The 27,263-nt window shown below is 46.5% G+C and overlaps 1 protein-coding gene across 2 annotated transcripts in view; it reads right to left on the reverse strand.

The window, feature by feature from the left end:
• Positions 1–27,263, reverse strand: part of gpc6a (glypican 6a) — a 1,200,543-nt gene that overhangs the window by 84,527 nt on the left and 1,088,753 nt on the right. For both annotated transcript variants that reach the window (XM_038818782.1, XM_038818783.1), the window contains exon 6: positions 18,238–18,381. In XM_038818782.1, the coding sequence (XP_038674710.1) occupies positions 18,238–18,381 (144 nt within the window). The remainder of the gene's footprint in view (positions 1–18,237; positions 18,382–27,263) is intronic.

Raw genomic sequence — 27,263 nt, forward strand, 5'->3', positions numbered from 1 at the left:
ATCAAGCTTGCATTGGGAGCGAATGGTTCAGGTCCTATTTTCAAGATATGAGCAATCTTTTGGCGTAGAGCTGCAGGTATCTCAATGCATTGCCAGGTACGGACATCCTGATTTCCTGATCAACCAGCCTATGCTTACAAAACTCAGAACATAATGTCTAACATGAGAAGCTAACATCCAGCATTTGCTGAACAATCCTGAGTGCGCTAAGAATTACACTAACAACTGATTTACGATCACCAGGCAGGCTCTCAATGTGGCTCACTTATGCTTGCTGGAAGCTACATATAATCACAGACATGATCTTCTCTGCTGCAGGCAAATTGAACATGTCCAGGCATTGTGCCTTTATTGAATTAGCAGCAATATGGGGACAGTAGCCTCTAGCCCCCTGATGCATTCCCCATGGCAATAGCTCCACCAATAAGAGTTAACTTGGCAACCTATCCTTACTCATGCAGCACAAATTATTTCTCGCCCAGAAATCTGGCATTCTGACATCTGTCCTAATGAGTCCAAGACAAAAGGTTTCAACAGCATGTGTCGATTTTCAGCAATGCAGTATTCACAGACTTGAATATATCTGTAATTCTGGTAGCAACCTTTTACAGAGACCGTGATAATCTTTATTGTCAACTGGACAGAGCAAAAGATCTGTGAAGATTTATCTTAGGTGCAACCTGTTGCTGAATATCCATGGATGTCTCTAAATGAAACTATATCCTAACAACCTACTGGGTTGAAAAGGGCAATTCAATTAGAACAAGATGTGTTGAAGTATGAGCAGGATTTTCCTGTGCTTCCTGCCGCTGGGATCTTCTAGCCCCACCAAAGTCACCCCGACCAGCACCAGCCCCCCCCCCCCCCCCCCCTCCCACCAACCACCCCACCCCGCCCCCCATGGGTTCACTGGCTTCACTTCACTTCACTAGACTTCACTTCCGGTCCCTCCAGTGGCCGATGGTGTGCTGCGGCCCCTGTGGGAAAACACGCTAACAATATTGCCATGTAATGGGCGGCATGGTAGCACAGTGGTTAGTGTTGTATTTTATATTTTCCCCGCGTCTTGACTGTGATAGAGAAATACAAACATGATTCAGTAGGTAAGCAAAACTGAACTTTATTTCCGAATCAGAACTGACTGCTAGCAGTAAATGGCTGATACTTGGAGTCGGAAAGCAGTCAATTACAAACTGCTGAGTCCGTCCCAAGTCTGCGATCTCACAGAAGAATAAGATGATTTTTATACATTATAGGATCAAGATAACATGAATACAGCTTGGTCAGGAATTTGACTGAAAGTAAAACATAAGTAATAATCGTTACAATGGCGTCACCTTGCTGACCTTTAGGGGACTGGAGTCTCATATCATTATCTTGTCTTTGTTTTAAGAAAGGGAAGAAGTTGTTTAGGAACAGGAAGAAATAGTTGTTCAGCTTGTTACGTATTAAGACTACTTCTAGTTCCAAGCCTTATCTAGACTCTCAGGACATGCTGCCTATGTGTATTCTGAATCTGTGTCTTAGGTTAAATTCAATTGTACCAAGAAGACTTGACTAGTTTTCCCATCATGCCATTATTTGCTTCACACAATACCACACTTAGCGCTGCTGTCTCACAACTCCAGGGTCCCGGGTTCAATTCCAGCCTTGGGTGACTGTCTGTGTGAAGTTTGCACTTTCCTCCCCGTGTCTGTGTGGGTTTCCTCCGGGTGCTCCAGTTTCCTCCCACAGTCCAAAAATGTGCAGGTTAGGTGGATTGGCCATGCTAAATCGCCCTTAGTGTCCAGGCATGTGCAGGGTTAGGTTTCCGGGGACAGGATGGGGTGGGTGGAGGAATGGATGTAGGTAGGGTGCTCTTTCGGAGGGCCGGTACAGACTCGATGGATCGAATGGCCTCATTCTGCAGAAGGATTTTATGATTCTATGAAATGTAAGTTTGCATATTTATCTTTAATTTATATATCTTTGAGGAATTGTTTTTACCAATATCAGATTGTTTTCCCACTCTGCTTTTGGCCCCAGCTTCTTCCCTGTGAAATATTTGGGGCCTTTTCATTGCAGCATGACTGACATCAGAATTTCAGTGAAAAGGTGCAAACTGATCTCCCTCAAAGCTTAGTTCTGAGTTGATGGTCCACAGCGTCAAAATTCCCCAAATTCTGAATGAGAAATGTTTCTGTTCTCTGAGGGCAAAGACCCTCAGAATATATGTTGTTCTCACATGTGATTTCATTGCGTTAATGAGATCAAATGTGATTCCTAATCCTTTGCAGCAATGTAGAATGCTTCAACTGGCTTGCTGGGTCAGAACAAGATTAGATTGCATTTCTGTGAATCTAATAACATCAATTCTATACTATTCAAAGTGAAACCCAGAAGTTTTCTTTCTACCTGTGGTGACCTATAATGTTTTCTTGATTTAAAAAAAATACTTATCATTTTCTGTTTGCAGTGAGTGACCACAGAGAAATAAAAACTTGGGAGTTAATTAGGTCCAAGGCAGCTTAATGATTTCCTAATCGGTACATTTTAATTTTAATGAGCTTTCAAATGAATCCTAATGGCATTGCGATGCTTAAAACCAAGAATAGATTATTTTTGAGCACAATACAACACATTAACCAAAACAGTTTCATGTCCTGCTATGAGACAGCAGCTGAGGAGCATAAACTGGGAAAAATTGATCTTGGGGAAATACACAACAGTAATGTGGGGATTGTTTAAGGAGCACTTGCTGCAAGTGCTGAATAGTTTTGCCCCACTGAGACGAGGAAGGAATGTTAAGGTGAAGGAGCCTTGGATGACAAGAAAAGTGGAGCTTCTAGTCAAGAGGAAGAAGGAAGCTTACGTAAGGTTGAGGAAGCAAGGATCCGACTTGGCTCCAGAGGGTTACAAGGTAGCCAGGAAGGAACTCAAAAATGGATTGAGGAGAGCGAGAAGGGAGCATGAAAAAACCCTGGCGGGAAGGATTAGGGAAACCCAAAGGCTTATGTGAGAAATAAGAGGATGCTCAAAGTGAGAGTAGGGCCGATCAGGGATAGTGGAGGGAACTTGTGCCTAGAGTTTGAGGAAATGGGGGAGGCCCTAAATGAATACTTTGCTTCAGTATTCACTAGAGAGAGGGGCCTTGTTGCTCATCAGCACAGTGTGAACCAGGTTAATAGATTTGAACAGGTTGATATTAAGAAGGAGGATGTGCTGGAAATTTTGAAAAGCATCAGGATAGATAAGTCCCCTGGGCCTGATGGGATATACCCATGGTTACTACGGGAAGCGAGGGAGGAGATTGCTGCGCCGTTGGCGATGATCTTTGCGTCCTCACTCTCCACTGGAGTAGTACTGGATTATTGGAGGGAGGCAAATGTTGTTCCCCTGTTCAAAAAAGGGAATAGGGAAATCCCTGGGAATTACAGACCCATTAGTCTTATGTCTGTGGTGAGCAAAATATTCGAAAGGATTCTGAGAGATAGGATTTATGATTATTTAGAAAAACATAGTTTGATTAAAGATAGTCAGCATGACTTTGTGAGGGGCAGGTTATGCCTCACAAGCCTCACTGAATTCTTTGAGGATGTGACGAGACACATTGATGAAGGTCGGACAGTGGATGTGGTGTATATGGATTTCAGTAAGGCATTTGATAAGGTTCCCCATGGTAGGCTCATTCAGAAAGTTAGGGGGCATGGGATACAGGGAGTTTTTGCTGTCTGGATACAGAATTAGCTGGCCAAAAGAAAACAGCGAGTGATAGTGGATGGAAAGTATTCTGCCTGGAGGTCGGTGACCAGTGGTATCCCGCAAGGATCTGTTCTGGGACCTCTGCTTTTTGTGGTTTTTATAAATGACTTGGATGAGGAAGTGGAAGGGTGGGTTCGTAAGTTTGCCTATGACACAAAGGTTGGGGGAGTTGTAGATAGTGTTGAGGGTTGTTGCAAGTTACAGCAGGACATTGACTCGATGCAGAGCTGGGCTGAGAAGTGGCAGATGGAGTTCAACCTTGATAAATGTGAAGTGATTAATTTTAGAAGGTTGAATTTGAATGCTGAATACAGGGTTAAAGGCAGGAGTCTTGGAAGTGTGGAGGAACAGAGGGATCTTGGGGTCCATGTACATAGATCCCTCAAAGTTGCCACCCAGGTTGATAGGGTTGTTAAGAAGGCGTATGGTGTGTTGGCTTTCTTTAACAGGGGTATTGCGTTTAAGAGCTGCAAGGTTTTGCTGCAGCTTTATAAAACTCTAGTTAGACCACACTTGCAATATTGTGTCCAGTTCTGGTTGCCTCTTTATAGGAAGGATGTGGATGCTTTGGCCAGGGTACAGAGGAGATTTACCAGGATGCTGCCTGGACTGGAGGGCATGTCTTATGAAGAAAGGTTGAGGGAGCTAGGCCTCTTAGAACATACAGTGCAGAAGAAAGCCATTCGGCCCATCGGGCCTGCATCGACCCACTTAAGCCCTCATTTCCACCCTAGCCCTGTAACCCAATAACCCCTCCTAACCTTTTTGGTCACTAAGGGCAATTTATCATGGCCAATCCATCTAACCTGCACGTCTTTGGACTGTGGGAGGAAACCGGTGCACCCAGAGGAAACCCACGCAGACTTGGGGAGAATGTGGAGACCCCGCACAGACAGTGACCCAGCGGGGAATCGAACCTGGGACCCTGGCACTGTGAAGCCACAGTGCTATCCACTTGTGCTACCGTGCTGCCCACTGGAGCGAAGAAGGCAGAGAGGTTACTTGAGAGAGGTGTACAAGGTGATGAGAGGCATGGATAGAGTGGATAGCCAGAGACTTTTCCTGAGATATAGTTATAGGCGATTCAATTGTAAGGGGAACAGATAGGTAATAGTATCCAGTAGTCAGCATCACAGTGAAGATGCATAAGGGATGAGTAAAAAGTGTTGGGAATGAAATAGTTATGGGGGATTCAATAGTAGGAGGAATAGATAGGCATTTCTATTCCTGCAAATGAGACTCCAGGATAGTATGTTGCCTCCCTGGTGCTCGGGTCAAGGATGTCTCGAGAGTGGCTTCAGGAAGGATGAACAGCCTGTGGTTGTCGTACACATTGGTATAAATGACAGAGGTTAAAAAAAAGGATGAGATCCTAAAAGCAGAATATAGGGAGTTAGGAAGTCAGTTGCAAAGTAGGACCTCAAATGGTAGTAATCTCAGTATTGCTACCAGTGCCATGTGCCAGTCAGAGTTCAGGACGGCATGGTGGAACATTGGTAGCACTGCTGCCTCACTGCTCCAAGGTCCTGGGTTCAATTCCGGCCTCGGCTGACTGTCTGTGCAGAGTCTGCACATTCTCCCTTTGTCAGTGTGGGTTTTCTCCAGGTGCTCCGGTTTCCTTCCACAGTCCAAAGATGTCAGGTTAGGTGGATTGGCCATGCTAAATTTCCCCTTCGTGTCTAAAAGTTTAGATGGGGTTGAGGTAATAGGGTGGAGTTGTGGGATGGAAGGAGGTGCTCTTTCAGAGGACCAGTGCAGACTCGATGGGCTGAATGGCCTCCTTCTGCACTGTAAATTCTATGATTCTATGCATTAGCAGGATATATCAGATGAATATGTGGTTGAAAAGATGGTGCGGGACAGAGGGTTTCAGATTCCTGGGACATTTGGACCGGTTCTGGGGGAGATGGAACCAGTGCAAACTGGACGGGTACAACGTGGGTGGGACCGGGACTAATGTCCTGGGGGAGAATTTGCTCGGGTGGTTGGGGAGGGTTTAATGGAAAATGGCAGGGGGATGGAAGCCTATGCAAGAAGTCAGAAGAGGAGTAACAAAAGTCAGAAACGGGATTAAGAAAAGTGATAGGCAGAGAAACCAAAGAGCAGAATCAAACAGACAGGACCACAGTGAAAAATAATGGGAATAGGACAAGGAAAGTTAAAAAGACAAGCCTTAAAGCTTTGCGCTTCAATGTGCAGAGCACTCACAATAAAGTGGGTGAATTAATCGTGCAAATAGATGTAAATGGATATGGTATTAGATCCAAGGAAGAGGCATACAAATTGGCCAGAAAAAGCAGCAGACCTGAGGATTGGGAGCAGTTGATTAAGAATGGGAAAATAGGGTACGAGAGTCCGTTTGCAGGGAACATAAAAACCGACTATAAAACTTCTGAAGGTACGTATAGAGTGAAGACAAATGTAGGCCCCTTACAGTCAGAAAGTGGAATTTATCTTGGGGATCAAGGAAATAACTGACCAACTAAGTACATACTTTGTTTCTGTCTTCACAATGGAGGCACAAATAATGTACCATAAATGATGAGGAACACAGTGAGAGGGAGAACCCTCTGTCCCGCACCATCTTTTCCCTTTTTAAATAATAGGGTTACATTAGCTACCCTCTAATCTGTAAAACTGTCCCAGAGCCTACAGAATCTTGGAAAATGGCCACCAAAATAGCCTAGCTAGTCTCTCCTCATAGCTGAAACATTCCAGGCAACATCGTAGTGAATTTCCTCTGTACTGCTTCCAGAGCAATCACGTCCTTCCGCTGGTGTAGCGACCAGAAATGCACCCGATATTCCATCTTTGGCCGAACCAAAGTTTTATAAATTTGTACCAAGTCCTCCTTGCTCCGATATTCTATGCCCCGGTTAATGATGGCAAGCATTCTGTATGCCTTCTTTACCACCCTATCAGATCCTATCAGGGATCTATAGACTTGGACACCAAGGTATCTTTGTTCTTCAATACTCCCAGGGACATACCGTTCATTGTGTATAGCCTGCCCTTATTAGAGATCCTAAAACGTATCACCTCACACTTATCAGGATTAAATTCTATCTGCCCTTGCTCTGCCCAATTTACCAGCTGATCAATATCAGTCTGTAGCCTAAGATTATCTGCCTCACTATCAACAACACCACCAATTTTCGTGTCATCTGTAAACTTACTAATTATACCTTCTAAATTCACACCCAAGTCGTTAATGTATATAATAAACAGCAAAGGGGACTTCCGGTTGCGGCTAGGCGGAGCTAAGCTGCACGTTTGGCAGCTCCCGCTAAAAACGGACTTTGGGGCTCTTTTCAGGGTCCCCAACGGAGCTTTTTCGACGATTCCCGACGTGGGAAGGGGTCTGCAGTAGATCCCCAGGGTTCTATGGCACGAACCAGGAGTGGGGTGAGCAGAAAAGCGGTGGCAGCGCCCCTGGAAAAGCGGGGGGAAGGGAAACAAAATGGCGGCCGGCGGAGGCCTCGAGGAGCTGAGGCAGTGGGCGCAGGAGCAGCAGGCGACTCTTCTGCGCTGCTTCCAGGAGCTTAAGGTGGAGCTGCTGGTGTCGCTGAAGGCTACCACCCGAGAGCTGATGGAGACTCAGACAGCCCAGGGGGCCGCAATCCGGGAGCTGCAGCAGCAGGCCTCCGAAAGAGAGGATGAGGTGGGAGGGCCAGTTGATGGGCACGAAGGAGGAGGAGGGGTCCCACGTGGGGAGGGGTCGGTGGTGTGGCGGGTGGGTAAGCTGGGTGATGTGTGATGTGTTGGGTGGATCCCCCATTGGACCGATCCAGGTCCCGGACGGGTAGGGGGCCGGCGGCGGCTAAGGTGTTGGGGGGGTTTATGGATCAGATGGGAGGGGTGGATCCCTGGAGGTTTGCGAAGCCAAGGGCCAGGGAGTACTCGTTTTTCTCCCACGTGCATAAGGCCTATTCTAGGATTGATTTTTTTGTCCTGAGCAGGGGGCTGGTTTCGAGGGTGGAGGATGCTGAATACTCTGCCATTGCCATTTTGGATCATGCCCCGCACTGGGTGGTCCTTGGGCTGGGGGAGGAGAGGGACCAGCGTCCGCTCTAGCGCTTGCAGGTGGGGCTGCTGGCAGACGAGGAGGTGGCCGGGAGGATTCGGGGGTGTATTTAGAGGTACCTTGAGGCCAACGATAACGGGGAGTGGGGACGGTCTGGGAGGCATTGAAGGCGGTGATTAGAGGGGAGTTGATTTCCATCCGAACCCATAGGTAGAGGGGGGAGCAGAGGGAGAGGGAGAGATTGGTAGGGGAGATGGTGAGGGTGGATAGGAGATATGCGGAGGCTCCGGAGGAGGGATTGCTGGGGGAGCGGCGTAGCCTTAAGGCCAGGTTCGATCTACTGACCACCAGAAAGGCGGAAGCTCAGTGGAGGAAAGCACAGGGGGCGGTGTATGAATATGGGGAGAAGGTGAGCAGGATGCTGGCACACCAGCTCCGAAAGCGAGACGCGGCCAGGGAGATTGGGGGAGTGACGGATAGAGTTGGGAAGGTGGTGCGGAGGGGGATAGACGTTAATCGGGTCTTTAGGGAAATTTTATGGGGAACTGTACCAGTCTGAACCCCCGGTGGGGGGGGGGGGGGGGGGTTCAGACTGTATGCGGACCTGTTGGGCCCCCTGTTGGTCCGGACCTTTAACGAGGCAAGGGGGGGGGGGCCTTGCCGCAAACTATGTCACGGGTGCTGATTTCCTTGATCCTTAAGCGGGACAAGGACCCTCTGCAGTGTGGGTCATATAGGCCGAACTCGCTGCTAAACGTGGATGCCAAGCTGCTGGCAAAGATCTTGGCCACAAGAATAGAGGATTGTGTGCTGGGGGTCATTCATGAGAACCAGACGGGGTTTGTGAAGGGAAGGCAGTTGAATACCAACATACGAAGGCTCCTCAATGTCATTATGATGCCGGCTGTGGAAGGGGAGGCGGAGATAGTGGTGGCATTAGATACGGAGAAGGCCTTTGATAGGGTGGAGTGGGGGTATCTGTGGGAGGTGTTGGAAAGGTTTAAGTTTGGGGCGGGGTTTGTCCGTTGGGTGAGGTTGCTTTATGAGGCCCCGATGGCGAGTGTAGCCACGAATAGGAGGAGGTCGGAGTACTTTCGGCTGTACCGGGGGACGAGACAGGGGTGCCCCTGTCCCCCTTGCTCTTTACGTTGGCAATTGAGCCCCTGACCATGGCGTTGAGAGAGTCAGGGAACTGGAGGGGCGTGGTGCGGGGTGGGGAGGAGCATAGAGTTTCGCTTTATGCGGACGACCTGTTGCCGTATGTGGCGGACCCGATGGGGGGGATGCCGGAGGTATTGAGGATTCTCAGCGAATTTGGGGGCTTCTCTGGGTATAAGCTCAACCTGGGCAAGAGCGAGTTGTTCGTGGTGCACCCGGGGGATCAGGAGGAGGGGATTGGTAGGCTCCCACTGAAGCAGGCAGGGAGGAGCTTTAGGTACCTAGGAGTCCAGGTGGCTGGGAGCTGGGGGGCCCTGTACAAGCTCAACTTCACAAGGTTGGTGGAGCAAATGGAGGAGGAGTTCAAAAGGTGGGATATGTTACCGCTGTCACTAGCGGGTAGGGTGCAGTCCGTCAAGATGACAGTGCTCCCGAGGTTTTTGTTCCTGTTCCAGTGCCTTCCAATCCTTATCCCGAAGGCCTTTTTTAGGAGAGTTAACAGGAATATTACGGGATTTGTGTGGGCGCTTGGGACTCCGAGGGTGAGAAGGGTGTTCTTGGAACGGGGCAGGGATAGGGGGGGGCTGGCGCTGCCCAACCTCTGTGGGTACTATTGGGCTGCCAACGCAGCGATGGTGCGTAAGTGGGTAATGGACGGGGAAGGGGCAGCATGGAAGAGGATGGAGATGGTGTCCTGTGTGGACAAGAGCCTGGAGGTGCTGGTAACGGTGCCGTTGCCGCTCCCCCCTACGAGGTATACCACAAGCCCGGTGGTGGCGACTACCCTCAAAATCTGGGGGCAATGGAGACGGCATAGGGGAGAGGTGGGGGGCTCGATGGAGTCCCCGATACAGGGGAACCACTGGTTTGTTCCAGGGAGCATCGATGGCGGATTTCTGGGCTGACACAGGGTAGGTATTAGGAGGTTGAGGGACCTGTTTGTGGATGGGAGGTTCGCGAGCCTGGGGGAGTTAGAGGGAAAGTTTGGGCTCCCCCCGGCGAACATGTTTAGGTACATGCAGGTTAGTGCGTTTGCCAGGTGGCACGTGGAGGGGTTCCCCTTGCTGCCCCCACGTGGGGTACGGGACAGGGTGCTCTCGGGGGTGTGGGTTGGAGGAGGGAGGATTTCGGACATATACCGCATATTGCAGGAGGTAGACGAGGCCTCGGTGGAGGAGCTGAAGGGTAAATGGGAAGAGGAGCTGGCTGAGGAGATTGAGGAGGGGACGTGGGCGTCCTGTGCGAGGCTTAGCCTCATACAGTTCAAGGTGCTGCATCGGGCCCACATGACTGGGACGAGGATGAGTAGGTTTTTCGGGGGCGAAGACAGGTGTGCTAGGTGCTCGGGGAGCCCAGCGAACCACGCCCATATATTTTGGGCATGCCCAGCGCTGGGGGAATTTTGGAAGGGGGTAGCAAGGTCGATGTTGAGGGTGGTGGGTGGAGGGGGGGAGGACTGGGTTTGGTGGGAGGGAGAAGTGTGTGCATGGGTTTTTGGGATGTGGCGTGTGTTATCTCTTTCCTTTCTGTTGGCTTTTTTTTGTTTTCGATTTAGTAGTTGCTTTGTAGGGGGGTGGGTGTTGTTCTTGGGTTTTTACAATGGTTATTCTGTTCATATTGTTTTGTTGTTTATATTTTGTGAAAACCTTAATAAAAATTATTTTTAAAAATAAATAAATAAATAAATAAACAGCAAAAGTCCCAGCACCGATTCCTGGTGGATTTTCTTATGAGGAGAGGTTGAGAAGGTTGGGGCTGTACTCATTGGAGTTTAGAACATTGCGAGGTGGCCTTATTGAGACATATAGGATGAAATGAAATGAAAATGAAAATCGCTTATTGTCACGAGTAGGCTTCAATGAAGTTACTGTGAAAAGCCCCTAGTCGCCACATTCCGGCGCCTGTCCGGGGAGGCTGGTACGGGATTCTCAGGGCGCTTGACTGGGTAGATGCTGAAAGGGTGTTTCTTCTTGTGGGAGAGTCCAAGAACAAAGGCCATAAGCAAAGAGTAAGGGGTCGCCCATTTAAGACTGGGATTAGGAGCAATTTCTTCTCTGAGTGTAGTAAATAGGTGGAAATTTTTATTGCAGAGAGCTGGTTGGGTCGTTTTTAATCAGTCAAAGAATCAAGGGAGGATAAGCGGGGGAAAGCAGAGTGATCGGATCAGCCATGATCTCAATGAATGGTGGGGCAGGCACAATGGGCCAAGTGGCTGACTTCTTACATGTTATGGTCAGCTCACAGCAGGTGGAGCAGGGACGTCCCAGGTATCCAGCACTCTGTGGTCCTGGACACTGCTGAGCCCCTAGCCAATAACGTACCCCTAGGTCCGGCTGTCCCCGAGCTGATGGAACTGCAAAGGCTGAGTCATGAGAATCGGGAAAGGATGACAGCATCACTCCTCAGGCTGCAAGGCTGACTGGAGGAATCTGATCGTCTTCCGACCAAGGAGAGGTTATGTCAATGCAATGCTATGAGGCCAACACTGCGAAGGTGGCGGACGCAGTGGAGACCTTGGTGCAGGGCTTGCACTCCATGGCGCGGGATGTCCACTCCATGACTGAGGGCATGACTTCCATGGCTGAAGATTGGCAGCAATCCCCAAGTATCTGTGCCAGAGGACAATGCCTTGATCTCACTAGAGCTGCTCCTCTATCCCATGGAGGATCACAGGGGCCCCTGGGAACCTAAAGGAAGGGGATCAGCAGGAGCGCAACCCATGGGCCTCTGGGGGTGTCCAGTTCATCTGATAACCCCTCTCTGTGAGCAACACACATCCAGCCCCTCATACTGAGGCGGATAGCACTGCAGTACCTGTGCTGTTGAAGAGTATGCCCAGACCCTCAAATCCAGGACTCCCAGAGAACACCTGCCAAAATCATCTTCGGCAACACGGGGTGGAAGGCAGCAGACTACCTTAACCTCAGCTGAACCAACAGATAGAAAGAGTGTGAGGATGAGGAAGAGTAGGAAATTGTAGGCACCTGCTGGGCATAGGTGAACATAGGCATTAGTTAAGTTAACTCATGAATGTAAAAAGGCACTTGTAAATAAACATCACTTTGTTCACCATCAGATCCTCCACCCTGTCACTTCATGGTGCTATGTCCCTGCCTGCTCCCACACTAATAACTCAGTGAAGGCACGCTGCTACTGCCTCCGCACCCTCTCTCCCAGCAGATAAGCCCATTCATTGGCAGGATGTGTTCAGCTCTTTGTCAGGCAGGAGTCAGACATATCACTGAGGATGAAAGTTACATTGTTCTGTCCTCAATGCAAGTTAGCATTGTTCTACTGCAAAGTCCGGCCAATAGCTTAAGAGCCTTGCCCATGGAATCGCGCACCATCACCGAAACCTACCGCTGGCACCACACTAATGCTGAGATAATAGTCCCCATTGTTGGAGATATCCTCACCCTTAGTCCTGCTGATCCCTAAAACTACAGGCTATGGGTGTCCCTAGCCCGATGGCTGAGGCAAACCCTGGCCATGAGATGTGCAGGTTAGGTGGATTGGCCTTGCTAAATTGCCCCTTAGGGTGGGGTTGCAGGAATAGGGCGGGGGATGGGGCTTAGGTTGTGTGGTCTTTCAAAGGGTTGGTGGTGCTGACTCGATGGGCCGAATGGCTTCCTTCTGCATTGTTGGGATTCTATTCTATTCCATTGGCTTGGGTGGGGGAGGGGGCATGCGTGGTGGACATTCCAAAAGCCAATCACGCTGGAGAGAATCACGTTTTTGACCCCGCACCACTTACAGGCAGAGAAGGCTCAAAATCATTGCCATAATTTTCGAACGGGAAAGAGAGTGCTAGTGTTAGTATCTGTGTCAGGCTAACTCTTGAAAGCTAGATTCTGTGGGCCCTATCACATTCCAAGTTATGCTGGTCAAGACGAAGAACGTCTCCCACTTTTCAGCAGCTCCCGAACAGAGGATTGAGTCACTGTACTGTATACATTGATGACTTAGTGGTGTTCAGCCGGAGTAGGGAAGAGCATTTACACCACCAAAAGGAACTGTTTCACCGCTTCGAAGATGATCGAACCAGCAAAAAGTGAATTTGCTAAGACCCAAATCTGGGACACATAGTGGGACCTGGTCAAATGGCACCACAAGATGCAAAACTACAGGACATTTGGGACTTTTCAAAACTCATCACCAGAAAAAAGATTTTAAGATTTCTGGGCACGAGCATTCTGCCAAACTTCAGCAGTGTGGTAGCAGCACAAAACTCTTAAAGAAGAACAAGCACTTTAACTGGACGGAGTATTGCCACGCGGCATTCAACCGTTTACGACTAACCTAGTCTTAGCTGCACCCAATTCTGACCAGCAATTTAAACCGGTGGTGGATGCTAGTGATATTGGTATAGGAACCGTGTTATTGCAAGAAGAATTGGCCTTGAGAAGCTGGTGCAATAATTCTCATGGAAATGAAATCGTCATCAACAGAAGTATTCAACAATCAAGACGACTTTAAACCAGGCACCAATGTTACAAAATTTTGAGATTTAATTTGCCAGCAACCCAGCGAGACAATCATATAGATGGACCTTTTGAAATTTATAGAGAAATTTGATTGTTTATAGAACTCATAGAATTTACAGTGCAGGAGGCAGCTATTCAGCCCATCGAGTCAACACCGGCCCCTGAAAGAGCATCCAACCTAAGCCCACACCTCCCCGCAACCCAGTAATCACACCTAACGTTTGGACACGAAGGGTCAATTTAGTGTGACCTGCACATCTTTGGACTGTGGGAGGAAACCGGAGCAGCCGGAGGAAACCCACGCAGACACAGGGAGAACGTGCAGACTCCGCACAGACAGTGACCCAAGCCGGGAATCGAACCCAGGTCCCTGGTGCTATGAAGCAACAGTACTAACCACTGTGCTAGCATGCCGCCCTAGTTGTCTTTAATAATTGTTACATGATGACTGGGATGGCTCTGTCCACTGGGGTTCCACATGACTCCCCATACCATTCCAATAACAAACCTATACACCCCACGGACCAGTGTTTCCAGTTGGGAAACCCTCATAGATGCGATCAGTGTGGTTCGTGACAAGGTATTGAAGTGGCTTTTGTTTGTAGTTGTTAGATATATGCACTAGTGGAATCAATGAGATTCTTGCAATAATCAGGGCCATCGCAGGTATCCTGGGCGCAATGTGCACTGCTGATGCTGCATTGTCGGCATCACCCTACACCCTTCTCTTCCTCCTCCTCAACCTCCCCCCCCCCCCACCAACCCCAACCCTCCCCCTCCCTTCTTAGATTCCTCCAAAGGTTTGATGAACTGTGTCTTTTTCTTTCTGCAAATCCAAACTTAACTGCTGGGCAATATTGTACAGAGCTCATTCTGGAGACCCAAGTCAATGCCTAATGAAAGGTACTTCCAGATTTGCCCAGGTATCTGAAGTACATCTGGTATTTAAATATTATCAATGGTACCATCCCTCAACCTCATTTCTCACATTTCTGAGAGGAGTAATTGGCTATGTTTTCAACTGGTATTTTCCGATTCTCTGCGTCGAAGCAGTAAGTCCGATTCAAGGTAACAATGACACCTGGAAGGGTGGACTGCAGCAGGATACATTCATCATGACAATTTCCTGCAAATCATGGAATCATAGAATTCCTACACTATACAAGGAGGCCATTTAGCACCAAATCTGCACCAACCCTCTCGAAGAACTCACTGCCCAATCCCACTCCACTGCCCTATCCCTACAACCACAACTAACCTTTCAACACTAAGGGGCATTCCACATACCTTTGGACTGAGGGAGGCAATTAGAGCACCATGAGGAATCCCACGCAGACACAGGAAGAACGTACAAACTCCACACAGACAGTGACCCAAGGCCGGAATTGAACCCGGGTCTCTGGCACTGTGAGGCAGCAGTGCTAACCACTGTGCCACTGTACCGCCCATATAGGATAATATTATCCACAAATCAAACAAAAAAAACAGCTCCCAATCATCCCACCAGTAACCCAATATGTTGCACCGTACTTTAACTGCATCATTCGCAGCTAGCTTTTGTATCATAATAAGAACATAAGAACATAAGAACTAGGAGCAGGAGTAGGCCATCTGGCCCCTCGAGCCTGCTCCGCCATTCAATTAGATCATGGCTGATCTTTTGTGGACTCAGCTCCACTTTCCGGTCAGCTCAAACTGAAACAAATTTTAGGTTGCATTATATGCCAGAAGTTGTCACTTCTGCTGTAGAGTAAATGAAAGAACTGCATTGCCACTGTGCCGTCCACTGTTTTCTTAGAAAATAAGTTTTGCACCAACTTTAAATGGTGCACCAACTTTAAAAAGCTGCAATAATGAAATGGTCAACATCTGTCACTTCTCCTCACATCATATCAAATTAAAAGGTAACAGTATGGAGAGAACTTCCATTGCTTAGCCTAGCCATCCATAACTCTTCCTTTCAATACAGGACTGAAAATTACAGTTTTAAAAAATCTTGGTGCAATGGATTGATTAAGGTTAGATGGTAAATGCAGCAAAGCAACATTTGAGCTTTGCATAATGAGTATTATGCCATTTTTGTCAAGTGTTAATCTGTGAGTTTTGAACACTCAAGAGTGATCTGAGGCAATAATCTCATTGATGCGCGTAGATAAACCATGGTGTCAAGCAACCCATAATGAACACTTGAATCACTAGGGCATCTGCTGAAGCGCTAACAGTCAATATGCAATCACTTCAAATTTATCAAAAGATAATCCCTAATTTATTATTAGAAAACAACGAAGTCTATGATTTTCTTATCCATTTAGCATCAATCAGATCATAGATATAAATTTACAGCACAGAGGAGGGCTTTACAATCATATCCATACTAGCCAACAAGTAGCCATCCAGCTGAATCCCAGTTTCGGGTTCTTGGTCCATTGCCATGTGGGTCATGGGTCCAATTCCCCACCCTCCTCTGGGTGAAAGATATTCCTGCTGAATCCCCTCTAACCTTCCTTCCTCTTACCCTAAATAAATGCCCCTTGGGTATGAACCTATCAATCAAGGGGAGTAAGCCATCAAATCAAGATTCTTCATTATTATCTACACTCAATTAAATCTCCTCTCAGCCTCCTCGGTTCCAAAGAAAATAACCCCAGCCTATGCAATCCTTCCTCATCACTAAACTCTCCAAACCAGGCAACATCCTTGTAAATCTTCTTGATACCCTCTCTAGTGCAATCACATATTTCAAATGATGTGGTGGCCAGATCAGCACACAGTATTCCAGCTGTGGCCTAACTCGTGGCGTAGACAGTTCCAAATGGACTGTCCAGCTCTTCTCCTCTACTATAAAGGCAAGTATCCTCTTTCCCTTTTCATAGAATTTACAGTGCAGAAGGAGGCCATTTGGACAATCGAGTCTGCACTGGCCCTTGGAAAGAGCATCCCACTTAAGCACAAACCTCCACCCTACGCCCATAACTCCATAACCCCACCTACCTTTTATTTTGGATACTCCACTAAATTTGCATGGCCAATCCACCTAACCTACACATCTTTGGACTGTGGGAGGAAACCGGAGCACCCGGAGGAAACCCACGCAGACATAGGGAGAACGTGCAGACTCTGCACAGACAGTGACCCAAGCCAGGAATTGAACCTGGGACCCTGGACCTGTGAGACGACAGAGCTAACCACTGTGTTACCGTGCCGCCCATTTTGACCACCTTATCTGCTGCTCAGCCATCTTCATGGATCTGTGGACATGCACTCCAAGGTCCCTCTGTTTCTCTACACTTCTCAGTGTCCTACCATTTATCATGTATTCTCTTGCTTTGTTACCCTTCTCTAAATTCATTACCTCACCCTTCTCTGGATTGAACACCATTTGCCACTGTTCCATTTACAAAAAGTAAGTGAACATGAGCCCTGTGGAAGCCCACCAGAAACAGCCTTCCAGTTATAAAACATTTATTGACCATTACTGTTTGCTTCCTGTCTCTGAGCCAATTTTGGATCCAGCTTTCTCTTGGTTTGCATGGGCTTTTACTTTCGTGACTAATCTGCCATGTTGGACCTTATCAAAAGCTTTGCTAAAATCCATATAACCTCATTGGTCTCCCCTTGTACTTCCTCAGAAAATATCTGCTTCAGTTCCAAAGCAGAGTCATATTGGACTCGAAGCATTAACTCTGGACATGATGTACCGGTTTGTCGCTCTCAACTTGGTGTCTCTCACAAAATTGTGATGCTTGAAACATCTGGAGAGATTCAATTGAACATCGCAATCTTGATCTAGCTCTCACTGGGTGATTCTCCTGAATTCTCCTAGAGCCCGGGAACTGGCGGCCTCAATTGGGAGACCTCGCTAGGGCGCCATTTAGTACTGGTCCACACAAACGTTGACCAGACGTAACAGCACCTGGAGGAATCTCCTAGGTCATTGGAGGCCCCTGGGTGGTCGGGGCCAATGCAGGGTGGCACACTAACATTCCCACAGACATCTGTCCACCTTAGCACTGCCCTGGCACTGCCACGGTGTCCAGGTGACACTGTCAGGCTAGCAGGTAGATTGCCAGGGTGGAAGGGCCAGGGTGCCCAGGTGGCATTGCCAAGAGTTGGGGCTTGAGGAGTCCATGCCCAGGAAAGAGGGGAATTAGGGACCTCATGAAGGTTGCGGGGTGGACGGATGGGGATCCTGAAAAGCGGAAGGCCCTCAGTGACGCCATTGACTTGGGGGGGGGGGGGGGGGGGGTGTGGATGGTGGGAGTATTACCCATCTGTGCGGGGGTGACACTATCCATGGGTGGTGCATGTGGGGGGCCCTCACGTTTACTTAGAGATCAGGGCACCCTTTCAAAATGGCGCCCCAATCTCTGAGGAACCGGTCTCCCTGGCGAGTTCAGCTTTTCACTGTTGAAAAACCTTCTAAGTGTGGACAAGACCGGGGAGAAATTCCCCAAGACTCATAAAGTGTGGATCAATACCAATGTGGATGTCACCCAAAGGCTGACGGGAAACACCCCACCAAACCTTGCCCAAAATGATACTGAGAAAGTTTTTGGTTGAAATCTGCCCTCAGTTTCTTTCTCCACAGATCCTCCCAGATCTGCTGAGTTGTTCCAACATTTTCTATTTTCAAAAAATGTTTTCACTGACTGCATCTGAGGATCCCTTTTGTGGATTCTCAAAATGGCCGCCTTCTGACTTCGGCGCCCAGTTTGCTGAGTGGGAGCAATAATTGACAGTAACCTGAAATGCAGAGATGTAAATAATAACATGATTTTCCACTGATGGATACACAGAAGAAGCAATCAGAAAAGGCAGGTGAATACTCACCAGTTTGTCCAGGTTTGTGCCCGCTGCTGTATTTGGATACTCGTCAGGGCTGAAGGGCCTGAACCTTATGTTAAAGTTTTTTGAAATGGAGCGTGACTTACGCCCATGCTGCAATAGTTTCGGCTGGCCACATCCTTGAAAAACCTGCAATAATTAAATAAATAGTAATGTTTCAAATTGCCTATCTTAGTTCACCCCAATTAATTTTGCCAAAGCGCCACTTTAAGTAATCCGGTGGGTGAGTGCGGTTTCAGGGACCAGCTTCGCTTTCATTAAGAATTCACAAAAAACAAGTGATTCCATGTGTTAGGACCCTCTACGGGGATAGAACCTGTGTGGCATCTGATTCCCCTCTGCAAGAAAATAGTTAAATTCCAGATTTTCAAAATGTCTTTGTGAAAGTATACTGTGGGAACACGCCAGTTTTGCAGAACAGTTTTACAAATGTGACAATGCAACAAACTGAATACAGCCAGTAAGCTAGATATGAATGTTAGACATGGTAAAGACCACCATTCAGAAGTCACAATTCAAAACTTGTAAACCAATAGGGAGCAAAGAGGGGGCGGTATCAAACTTTACAGGTATAAAGTTACTGGCGCACATGTTGCTCTCTCTCTCCTTTGTGATGTTTCCATTATTTTCTTCCTTGCGCCCCGCTGAACTTTTGTTTCTTTTGTTTTTGTAGTTTTTGAAGTGTACTAACAATATTTTTACAACAAATCTCAATCTCACACCACCACTGGACCCTCGGCTACAGATCCTACCAATTGGCGCTGCGGAGCGGGGTCGCTAAGAGGAAAAAGGAACCAAAAATCTGGACATTGGGTCTATTCTGCAGGTAAAGACACCTCTCTATTAAAAAAATATGTCCCTGGTCATTGTTTAGGCTCAGTAACCCTCTGACGCGACCTCAAACCTCTTCAATACGGTAGTCGGCTCAAGTCCCGAAACAGACTTCTGGATTTCGGTAGTATACAGGGTAGATATACGATATGTTTCACTGCTTCTGTGTGAGTGATATTCATGTGAATCTGTTTCAAGTGTTGATGTTTGCTGTCAAAATTATAATCTTTGAACAAATAGCTAGCAAATCCTGGAGTCATGTTTTTCTGGCCAGAGGCCTGATTGCAGAATATTTGTGATCAACATGTGGGAATTTTAATCTGGATACAAATTCACACATGTAAGACTGAAATAATTTTAATTTAATAGGATTTATTGGAATTTTGGATATCTGAAATGATTATGGCCAATTCTGTGTTGGATTGATCTTGTGTTAAAACTTCTTGTCAGGTTAAAAAAAAAACAAAGAGAGGTGGTGACGTAATGACGTCAGGTTGAAAACGTTTACTCCACCCCTTTCTTACTCTACCCCTTTTTCAAAGAAGCAGAGAATTAACCCTTGCCTGTTAACAGCTCACGATGTATTTATATTTTTATAAGAATTGGGAATTACAAATTTTAAGTTTGAATTGTCAGATATAGAACAGTACATAGAACATAGAACAGTACAGCACAGAACAGGCCCTTCGGCCCTCGATGTTGTGCCGAGCAATGATCACCCTACTTAAACCCACGTAACCCATAACCCAACAATCCCCCCATTAACCTTACACTACGGGCAATTTAGCATGGCCAATCCACCTAACCCGCACATCTTTGGACTGTGGGAGGAAACCGGAGCACCCGGAGGAAACCCACGCACACACGGGGAGGACGTGCAGACTCCACACAGACAGTGACCCAGCCGGGAATCGAACCTGGGACCCTGGAGCTGTGAAGCATTGATGCTAACCACCATGCTACCGTGAGGCCCCAATGTTCCAATATGTTCCAATTAATGAACCCATTTTGCCCCATGCAGAATGGATCTTTTGTGCTTTACTTTACAGGTAACTGCAAGTGGAACAAGGTTTATCATGAAATGCTTTGAGCTGCTAGTCATGAGATGGATCAGTACCAGCCTCCCAGACGGTCTCGATCCATTGCAGTTCGCCTATTGCTCCAACAGGTCCACAGCAGATGCTATCCCCCTGGCCCTACAGTCAACACTCAAACACCTTGACAACAAGGACACCTGCATCAGACTGCTGTTCATCGACTACAGTTCCGCTTTTAACATTATTAACTTGATAAAACTAATAATTAAACTCTGCAATGTTGCACTTGACCCCTTCCTGTGCAGGTGGATCCTTGACTTCCTCAGCAACAGACCGTAATCTGTCAGGATAGGTAACAGCGCCTCCTCCACATTCGTCCTCAACACCGGGGCCCTGCAAGGATTGTGCTCAGTCCTCTACTGTACTCCCAACACAAACACGACCGTGTGGCAAGATTTAACTCCAATTCTATCTATAAGTTTGCAGATGATATGACTGTGGTGGATCATATCTCAAAAAACGACGAGTCTGACTACAGAAGAGAGATAGTGATTGGTTGCATGGTGTACCGAAAACAACCTCTCTCTAAGTGTCAGTAAAACCAAGGAACTGATCATCGACTTCAGGAAGCATAGTGTGAGTCAGGCCCCCATCTACCTCAATGGCTCCGAAGTGCAGATGGTCGATCACCAACAGACTTTCCTGTCCACTCACATTGATGCAACAGTCAAGGAAGCCCAACAACGTCTCTACTTTTTACGGAAGCTAAAGAAATTCGGCATGTCACATCGACTCTCACAAACTTCTACAAATAGAACATAGAAAAATACTGCACAGAACATGCCCTTCGGCCCACGATGTTGTGCCAAACTTTTGTCCTAGATTAAGAACAAATTAATCTACACTCCATCATTCTACTGTAATCCATGTACCTATCCAATAGCCGCTTGAAGGACCCTAATGTTTCCGAATCAACTAATTCCACAGGCAGTGCATTCCATGCCCCCACTACTCTCTGGGTAAAGAACCTACCTCTGACATCCCCCCTATATCTTCCACCATTCACTTTAAATTTATGTCCCCTTGTAATGGTGTGTTCCACCCGGGGAAAAAAGTCTCTGATTGTCTACTCTATCTATTCCCCTGATCATCTTATAAACCTCTATCAAGTCGCCCCTCATCCTTCTCCGTTCTAATGAGAAAAGGCCTAGCACCCTCAACCTTTCCTCGTAAGACCTACTCTCCGTTCCAGGCAACATCCTGGTAAATCTCCTGCATAGAACATTACAGCGCAGTACAGGCCCTTCGGCCCTCGATGTTGTGGCAACCTGTGAAACCACTCTCAAGCCCATCTACACTATTCCCTTATCATTCATAGGTTTACCCAATGACCATTTAAATGCCCTTAGTGTTGGTGAGTCCACTACTGTTGCAGGCAGGGCATTCCATGCCCTTGTTACTCTCTGAGTAAAGAACCTATCTCTGACATCTGTCCTATATCTATCTCCCCTCAATTTAAAACTATGCCCCCTCGTGCTAGCCATCACCATCCGAGGAAAAAGGCTCTCACTGTCCACCCTATCTAATCCTCTGATCGTCTTGTATGCCTCAATTAAGTCTTCAGGCTGTTTTCGTTAGAGAGAAGGTTAATGCCCTCAGCCTTTCCTCATAAGTTCTTCCCTCCATGCCAGGCGACATCCTGGTAAATCTCCTCTGCACCTTTTCCAATGCTTCCACATCCTTCCTAAAATGAGGCGACCAGAACTGCACACAGTACTCCAAATGTGGCCTTACCAAGGTTTTGTACAGCTGCATCATCACCTCACGGCTCTGAAATTCAATTCCTCTGCTAATGAACATGAGCACACCATAGGCCTTCTTCACAGCTCTATCCACTTGAGTGGCAAATTTCAAAGATCTATGAACATAGACCCCAAGATCTCTCTGTTCCTCCACATTGCCATGAACCCTACCATTAACCCTGTATTCCGCATTCATATTTGTCCTTCCAAAATGGACAACCTCACACTTTTCAGGGTTAAACTCCATCTGCCACTTCTCAGCCCAGCTCTGCATCCTATCTATGTCTCTTTGCAGCCGACAACAGCCCTCCTCACTATCCACAACTCCACCAATCTTCGTATCGTCTGCAAATTTATTTGGATAAGAACAGGTAAGGGCCTGGTATCAAGTAGACCTGGTGAGGAGTATCCACAAGATGGATACAGATGATTGGAGAGCTGGAGAATATTTTAAGTTCATGCAAGGTGCTATTTTGAATGATATTGAGTGAGATGATTGAGTGAGGTGATGTGCCATAGAGAGCATCCTATCTGGCTGCATCACAGCTTGGTATGGCAACTGCTCAGCCCAAGATAGCAAGAAACTGCAGAAACTCAGCCCAATGCATCACACAAGCTTGCCACGTTCCCACTGATTCTGCATACACCTAACACTGCCTCAGGAAGGCAGAGACTGCAAGATTTCTCCAGTGCTCATTGTTCGGATGGGATTAAGTAATTGAGGGTGGATGATTGAGACAGGAAATCAAAACAGGAAATGGGAATTGGAATATTGGGTGCAATTCAATGGAATATTTCAATCTGGCATTAATATGAAGGGGAAAGCTTAAAGGAGGCAAGTTAATTGATAAACATTTTCTTGTTAATGCTTGTGTCCCTGTCTATGCTTTTATTTGAGAGAGCTAAAGTTTGATATTCTGGCCACCATCCAAGGCATCTAACCGTACATGGAGAGGTCAGCAACAACTTTGTGATCTTTTTGAGAAGATCACAAAAGGTTCAAGAATGTGTGGTATGACATCGGGGGCACTGTGTACGTGTGCAGGTGAATTACATGTGAAGCAACTAATAGGCAGGGGGCCAGTTCAAAATAGACCCTTTCAAGTGTTTGAAACTCCTTGCCATTGTGCATTGAGGAGCAAGCCCCATGCGTGGACACTACTTTACAAACAGCATGGCCGGAAATGGTTAGTGGGGCCAACAGACTGAAACAACACTATTGAGTGATCAACGCACTGGCACATGTTCCATAGAGAAACTGATTTTAAAATAATTGGGATAGAATCAAATGCACAGATACCTGTTGAAATGAGCGCAACTGAAGTGATAGAATAAATTATTTGGATAAGAACAGGTAAGGGCCTGGTATCAAGTAGACCTGATGAGGAGTATCCACAAGATGGATACAGATGATTGGAGAGCTGGAGAATATTTTAAGTTCATGCATGATGCTATTTTGAAGGATATTGAGTGAGATGATTGAGTGAGGTGATCTGTAAGTGGGGAGTGTCATAGAGAAAACAAAAACAAATAAGTTAATTTTCTCCCTCCACAGATCACCCTACTCAAGGGCTCAAGAAAGAAAGTGACCAAGAATAATAATGAGAGAAGGGGTTGAGGAGTAAGGTCTCACCCTCTTCATCCATCGAGGCAGACATGAAATGGTAAACATTCGACCAGGTCGGGGACAGAGAAAGGAGACAGAGTTTACCAAGCTGGGTCTAAAGGACCCATACGGAGCACCTGATATAAGCACAGCAGAATGATGCTCAGAATCGACAATACCCCAGGGCAGGTTTTCCAACAAGTCATGCAGAGATTGCTCTAGATTATGTCAGGTGCTCCAAAGAACAGACTCGTAAGGGACAATTATAGGTGAACCTAGCTGCCCAGATCCACCAAACTGAAACAATTAACTAAAGTCACTCAAGACTACCGGACATCTCCTCTTACCTAATAAGCGTGCTTCCTATATTAAAAGGCTTCTCACACTATTGGCTTGCCCATTCCAATGTTGAAAGCTGTTCCTGAACAAAGGGACCATCAAAAGCATCTGTAAACTTGTTCCTCGGCGCTATTTACTGCTTGCTAGCTTTTATTGATTCATCATTTAGAAGAATCGATTATAGGGAAATAGTTAAATTCCAAATTTTCAAAACATTGTACCTGTGGGAAAGTATAGAAACATAGAACAGTACAGCACAGAACAGGCCCTTCGGCCCTCGATGTTGTGCCGAGCAATGATCACCCTACTCAAGCCAACGTATCCACCCTATACCAGTAACCCAACAACCCCCCCCCCCCCCCTTAACCTTATTTTTAGGACACTAAGGGCAATTTAGCATGGCCAATCCACCTAACCCGCACATCTTTGGTCTGTGGGAGGAAACCGGAGCACAATCGGGGAGGACGTGCAGACTCCACACAGACAGTGACCCAGCCGGGAATCGAACCTGGGACCCTGGAGCTGTGAAGCATTTATGTTAACCACCATGCTACCATGCTACCGTATACTGTGGCAACACATCAGTTTTGCAGAACCCAGACTACAAATGTGACAATGTAACACATTGAGTACAAGGTTACTGGCGCACGTGCTGCTCTCTCTCTCCTTCTTTGTTCTCTTTCCATTGTTTTCTTCCTTTTGTCCCACTGGCTTGTTTCTTTTGTTTTGTATTTTTGTAGTTTTTGAAGTGTACTAAAGTTTTTGGACAATAATAATAATAATCACTTATTGTCAAACATAGGCTTCAATTAAGTTACTGTGAAAAGCCCCTAGTCGCCATATTCCGGCGCCAGTTCGAGGAGGCCGGTACGGGAATTGAACCCGCGCTGCTGCCTTGTTCTGTATTACAAGCCAGCTGTTGAGCCCACTGTGCTAAACCAGCCCCTAACAAAACTCAATAAAGCTCAATCTTGCGTGACCACTGGACCCTCGGCTCTTATTCTAAAACTAAGAGATCCTATATCTCAGAATATGAGCTACTCATGAGATCAAAAGACATAGGAACCAAATTAGGCCACTCAGTCCATTGAGTCTGCTCTGCCATTCAATCATGGCTGATATGTTTCTTATCCCCAATCACTTGCCTTCTCCCCATGTGGAAGACTTGGGTTTCCTTTCTGAGATTTCTTGCATGGATACAGTCAAAATCAGGAACCAATTCTTAATGAAACGAACATTTTAGCATTTGCATTCAATTTCTGCTGTTAATTAATACCAGTGGTTAGACCTCTTCACCATGGGAAGAACCCACGGCATTAAATAAACATTGGCTCAGTGTGTTTGTTTTACTAATCCATGAAATAGAACACCTCCGAGCAAAAATTACAAGGGATAATTCAGACAAGCACAATGCCAGGGAAATGCTATCCCACTTAATCGCTGCTTGTCAATTAGAACCTATTCAGTACTCAGATAAATTATTTTATCAAATCCAGTCTCTAAACTTCAGTTTCCAAAATTTCTGTTCCAAGGAATCCTATTACAAAACACCGCTAAACCGCAGCAAGGTGGGTCACTGAGAAAGTTTATTTTGCAGCTGACATCATTGCCGCGAAGTGGGCGCAAACTATCGCAAGATTCTGAAAATGGGGATCCAGCCAGTGAGTTATCGTTTTCCAATTCTCCCGACCCTTGCTGATGCCATAATTTACCATCCAGGAAGGTCAGGAACCTATGTTTACATATAATTAGAGGATTTCACCACTGTAGCACCCCACCCCCCGCAAAATTAGGAATTCCCCCCTTGCCAACGTGACGACACATCTGTGAGGTTTATGTGAAATCACGTATTTAAAAATGGGAACCAGATGAAGAGAATATTTCAAGATTTAAATGCCCTTAATTTTAGTTCAACAGAGAAGTGAACAGAATTTTAGTAAACACAGGCACACTGATGTAATAAACCTTCTCAATATAAACAAGATAAGTACCTTTCAAGACACCTTCACAACCTTTTAATCAGAACAAAAATGAATGGAATCCATCTTTCATTACGGCAGAGGGACCAACCAGTGAGGTAGGAAAGAGGGTTCAAAGAAGGAGTGGGAGCAAGGCCGAAAGGAATGATGTGCCAAAAATTGAAAGGTTAATTTTCAGAGCTACTTACAAGCTGTTGACGAACTTTGATTTGTTGATTAAAAGTGGAAGAATCTGGCCCAAGTAAAACCCTTTTCCTAATCTGCAAGTACTAACCATGAGTCACACATCCATGTGTTGCCTACGTTCAACTTGATTGAGTTCTTTCCTCAAACTTTGGAAAAATGCTTCATTTGATCAGTCTTTGCTGTTGTGGATAACTCATTTGCAAATCACTCTAATTACTGTGCAGATGAAAAGCAAATGGGTTGAGGTGGGTGGATAAGTGCCAGATTGCTGTTCAGCTGTGGTAAATCTCCTCCAGGATAAAGAAGACACCTTTACTGGCATGGGAAAGAAACTGATTTCACAGAATGATCTTCAAAAAAGCAGATAAGGACTTGGGCACTACCACCAAATTTAGTTAGCTATCTCGCTACATTTTAATAGAACATAGAACAGTACAGCAAAGAACAGGCCCTTCGGCCCTCAATGTTGTGCCGAGCCATGACCACCCCACTCAAACCCACGTATCCACCCTATACCCACAACCCCCCCCCCCCCCAACCAACCTTACTTTAATTAGGACACTACGGGCAATTTAGCATGGCCAATCCACCTAACCCGCACATCTTTGGACTGTGGGAGGAAACCGGAGCACCCAGAGGAAACCCACGCACACAGGGGGAGGACGTGCAGACTCCACACAGACAGTGACCTAGCCGGGAATCGAACCTGGGACCCTGGAGCTGTGAAGCATTTATGCTAACCACCATGCTACCCTGCTGCCCCTTTTAAAGATGTATTTTAAAGATACATTTTAAAGATGTATTGCTCAGAGATAACAGAAATCCAGGCCAATAATTCAACTCGGAATTTTCCATCAGTGACGGACTAGTATTGTCTTCATTTTGTTCCTTGATATTTGGGATTTCTTCTCACTTCATTGACACGTGCTGGTACATATTATAATTGTCATTTCAGATAAGTCTGAAGGTCTCGAGTTGAATGAATCAAGGGAGACTGAACAGCAGGTTTCATTGTAATTTCTTTGAACTAAACATGTAGAGCCTGCATGGGTTGAATATTCAAAATGTAACCAATTACTTTCTCATAAAAAAACACCTCTATTTTTCTTTTTTGATTTGTATCCCTGTTCTTGTTTCCTTTCCCAAAGGAAGATAATCGGCTCATGGCTTCTGTCAGTATTACATCGTAAATGCCTTTGAAGAGGGTTGCAAACTGTTTTTGAAGGGACAC

This window comes from Scyliorhinus canicula, chromosome 14 (assembly GCF_902713615.1).
Source record: "Scyliorhinus canicula chromosome 14, sScyCan1.1, whole genome shotgun sequence".
Taxonomy (NCBI): Eukaryota; Metazoa; Chordata; class Chondrichthyes; order Carcharhiniformes; family Scyliorhinidae; genus Scyliorhinus; species Scyliorhinus canicula.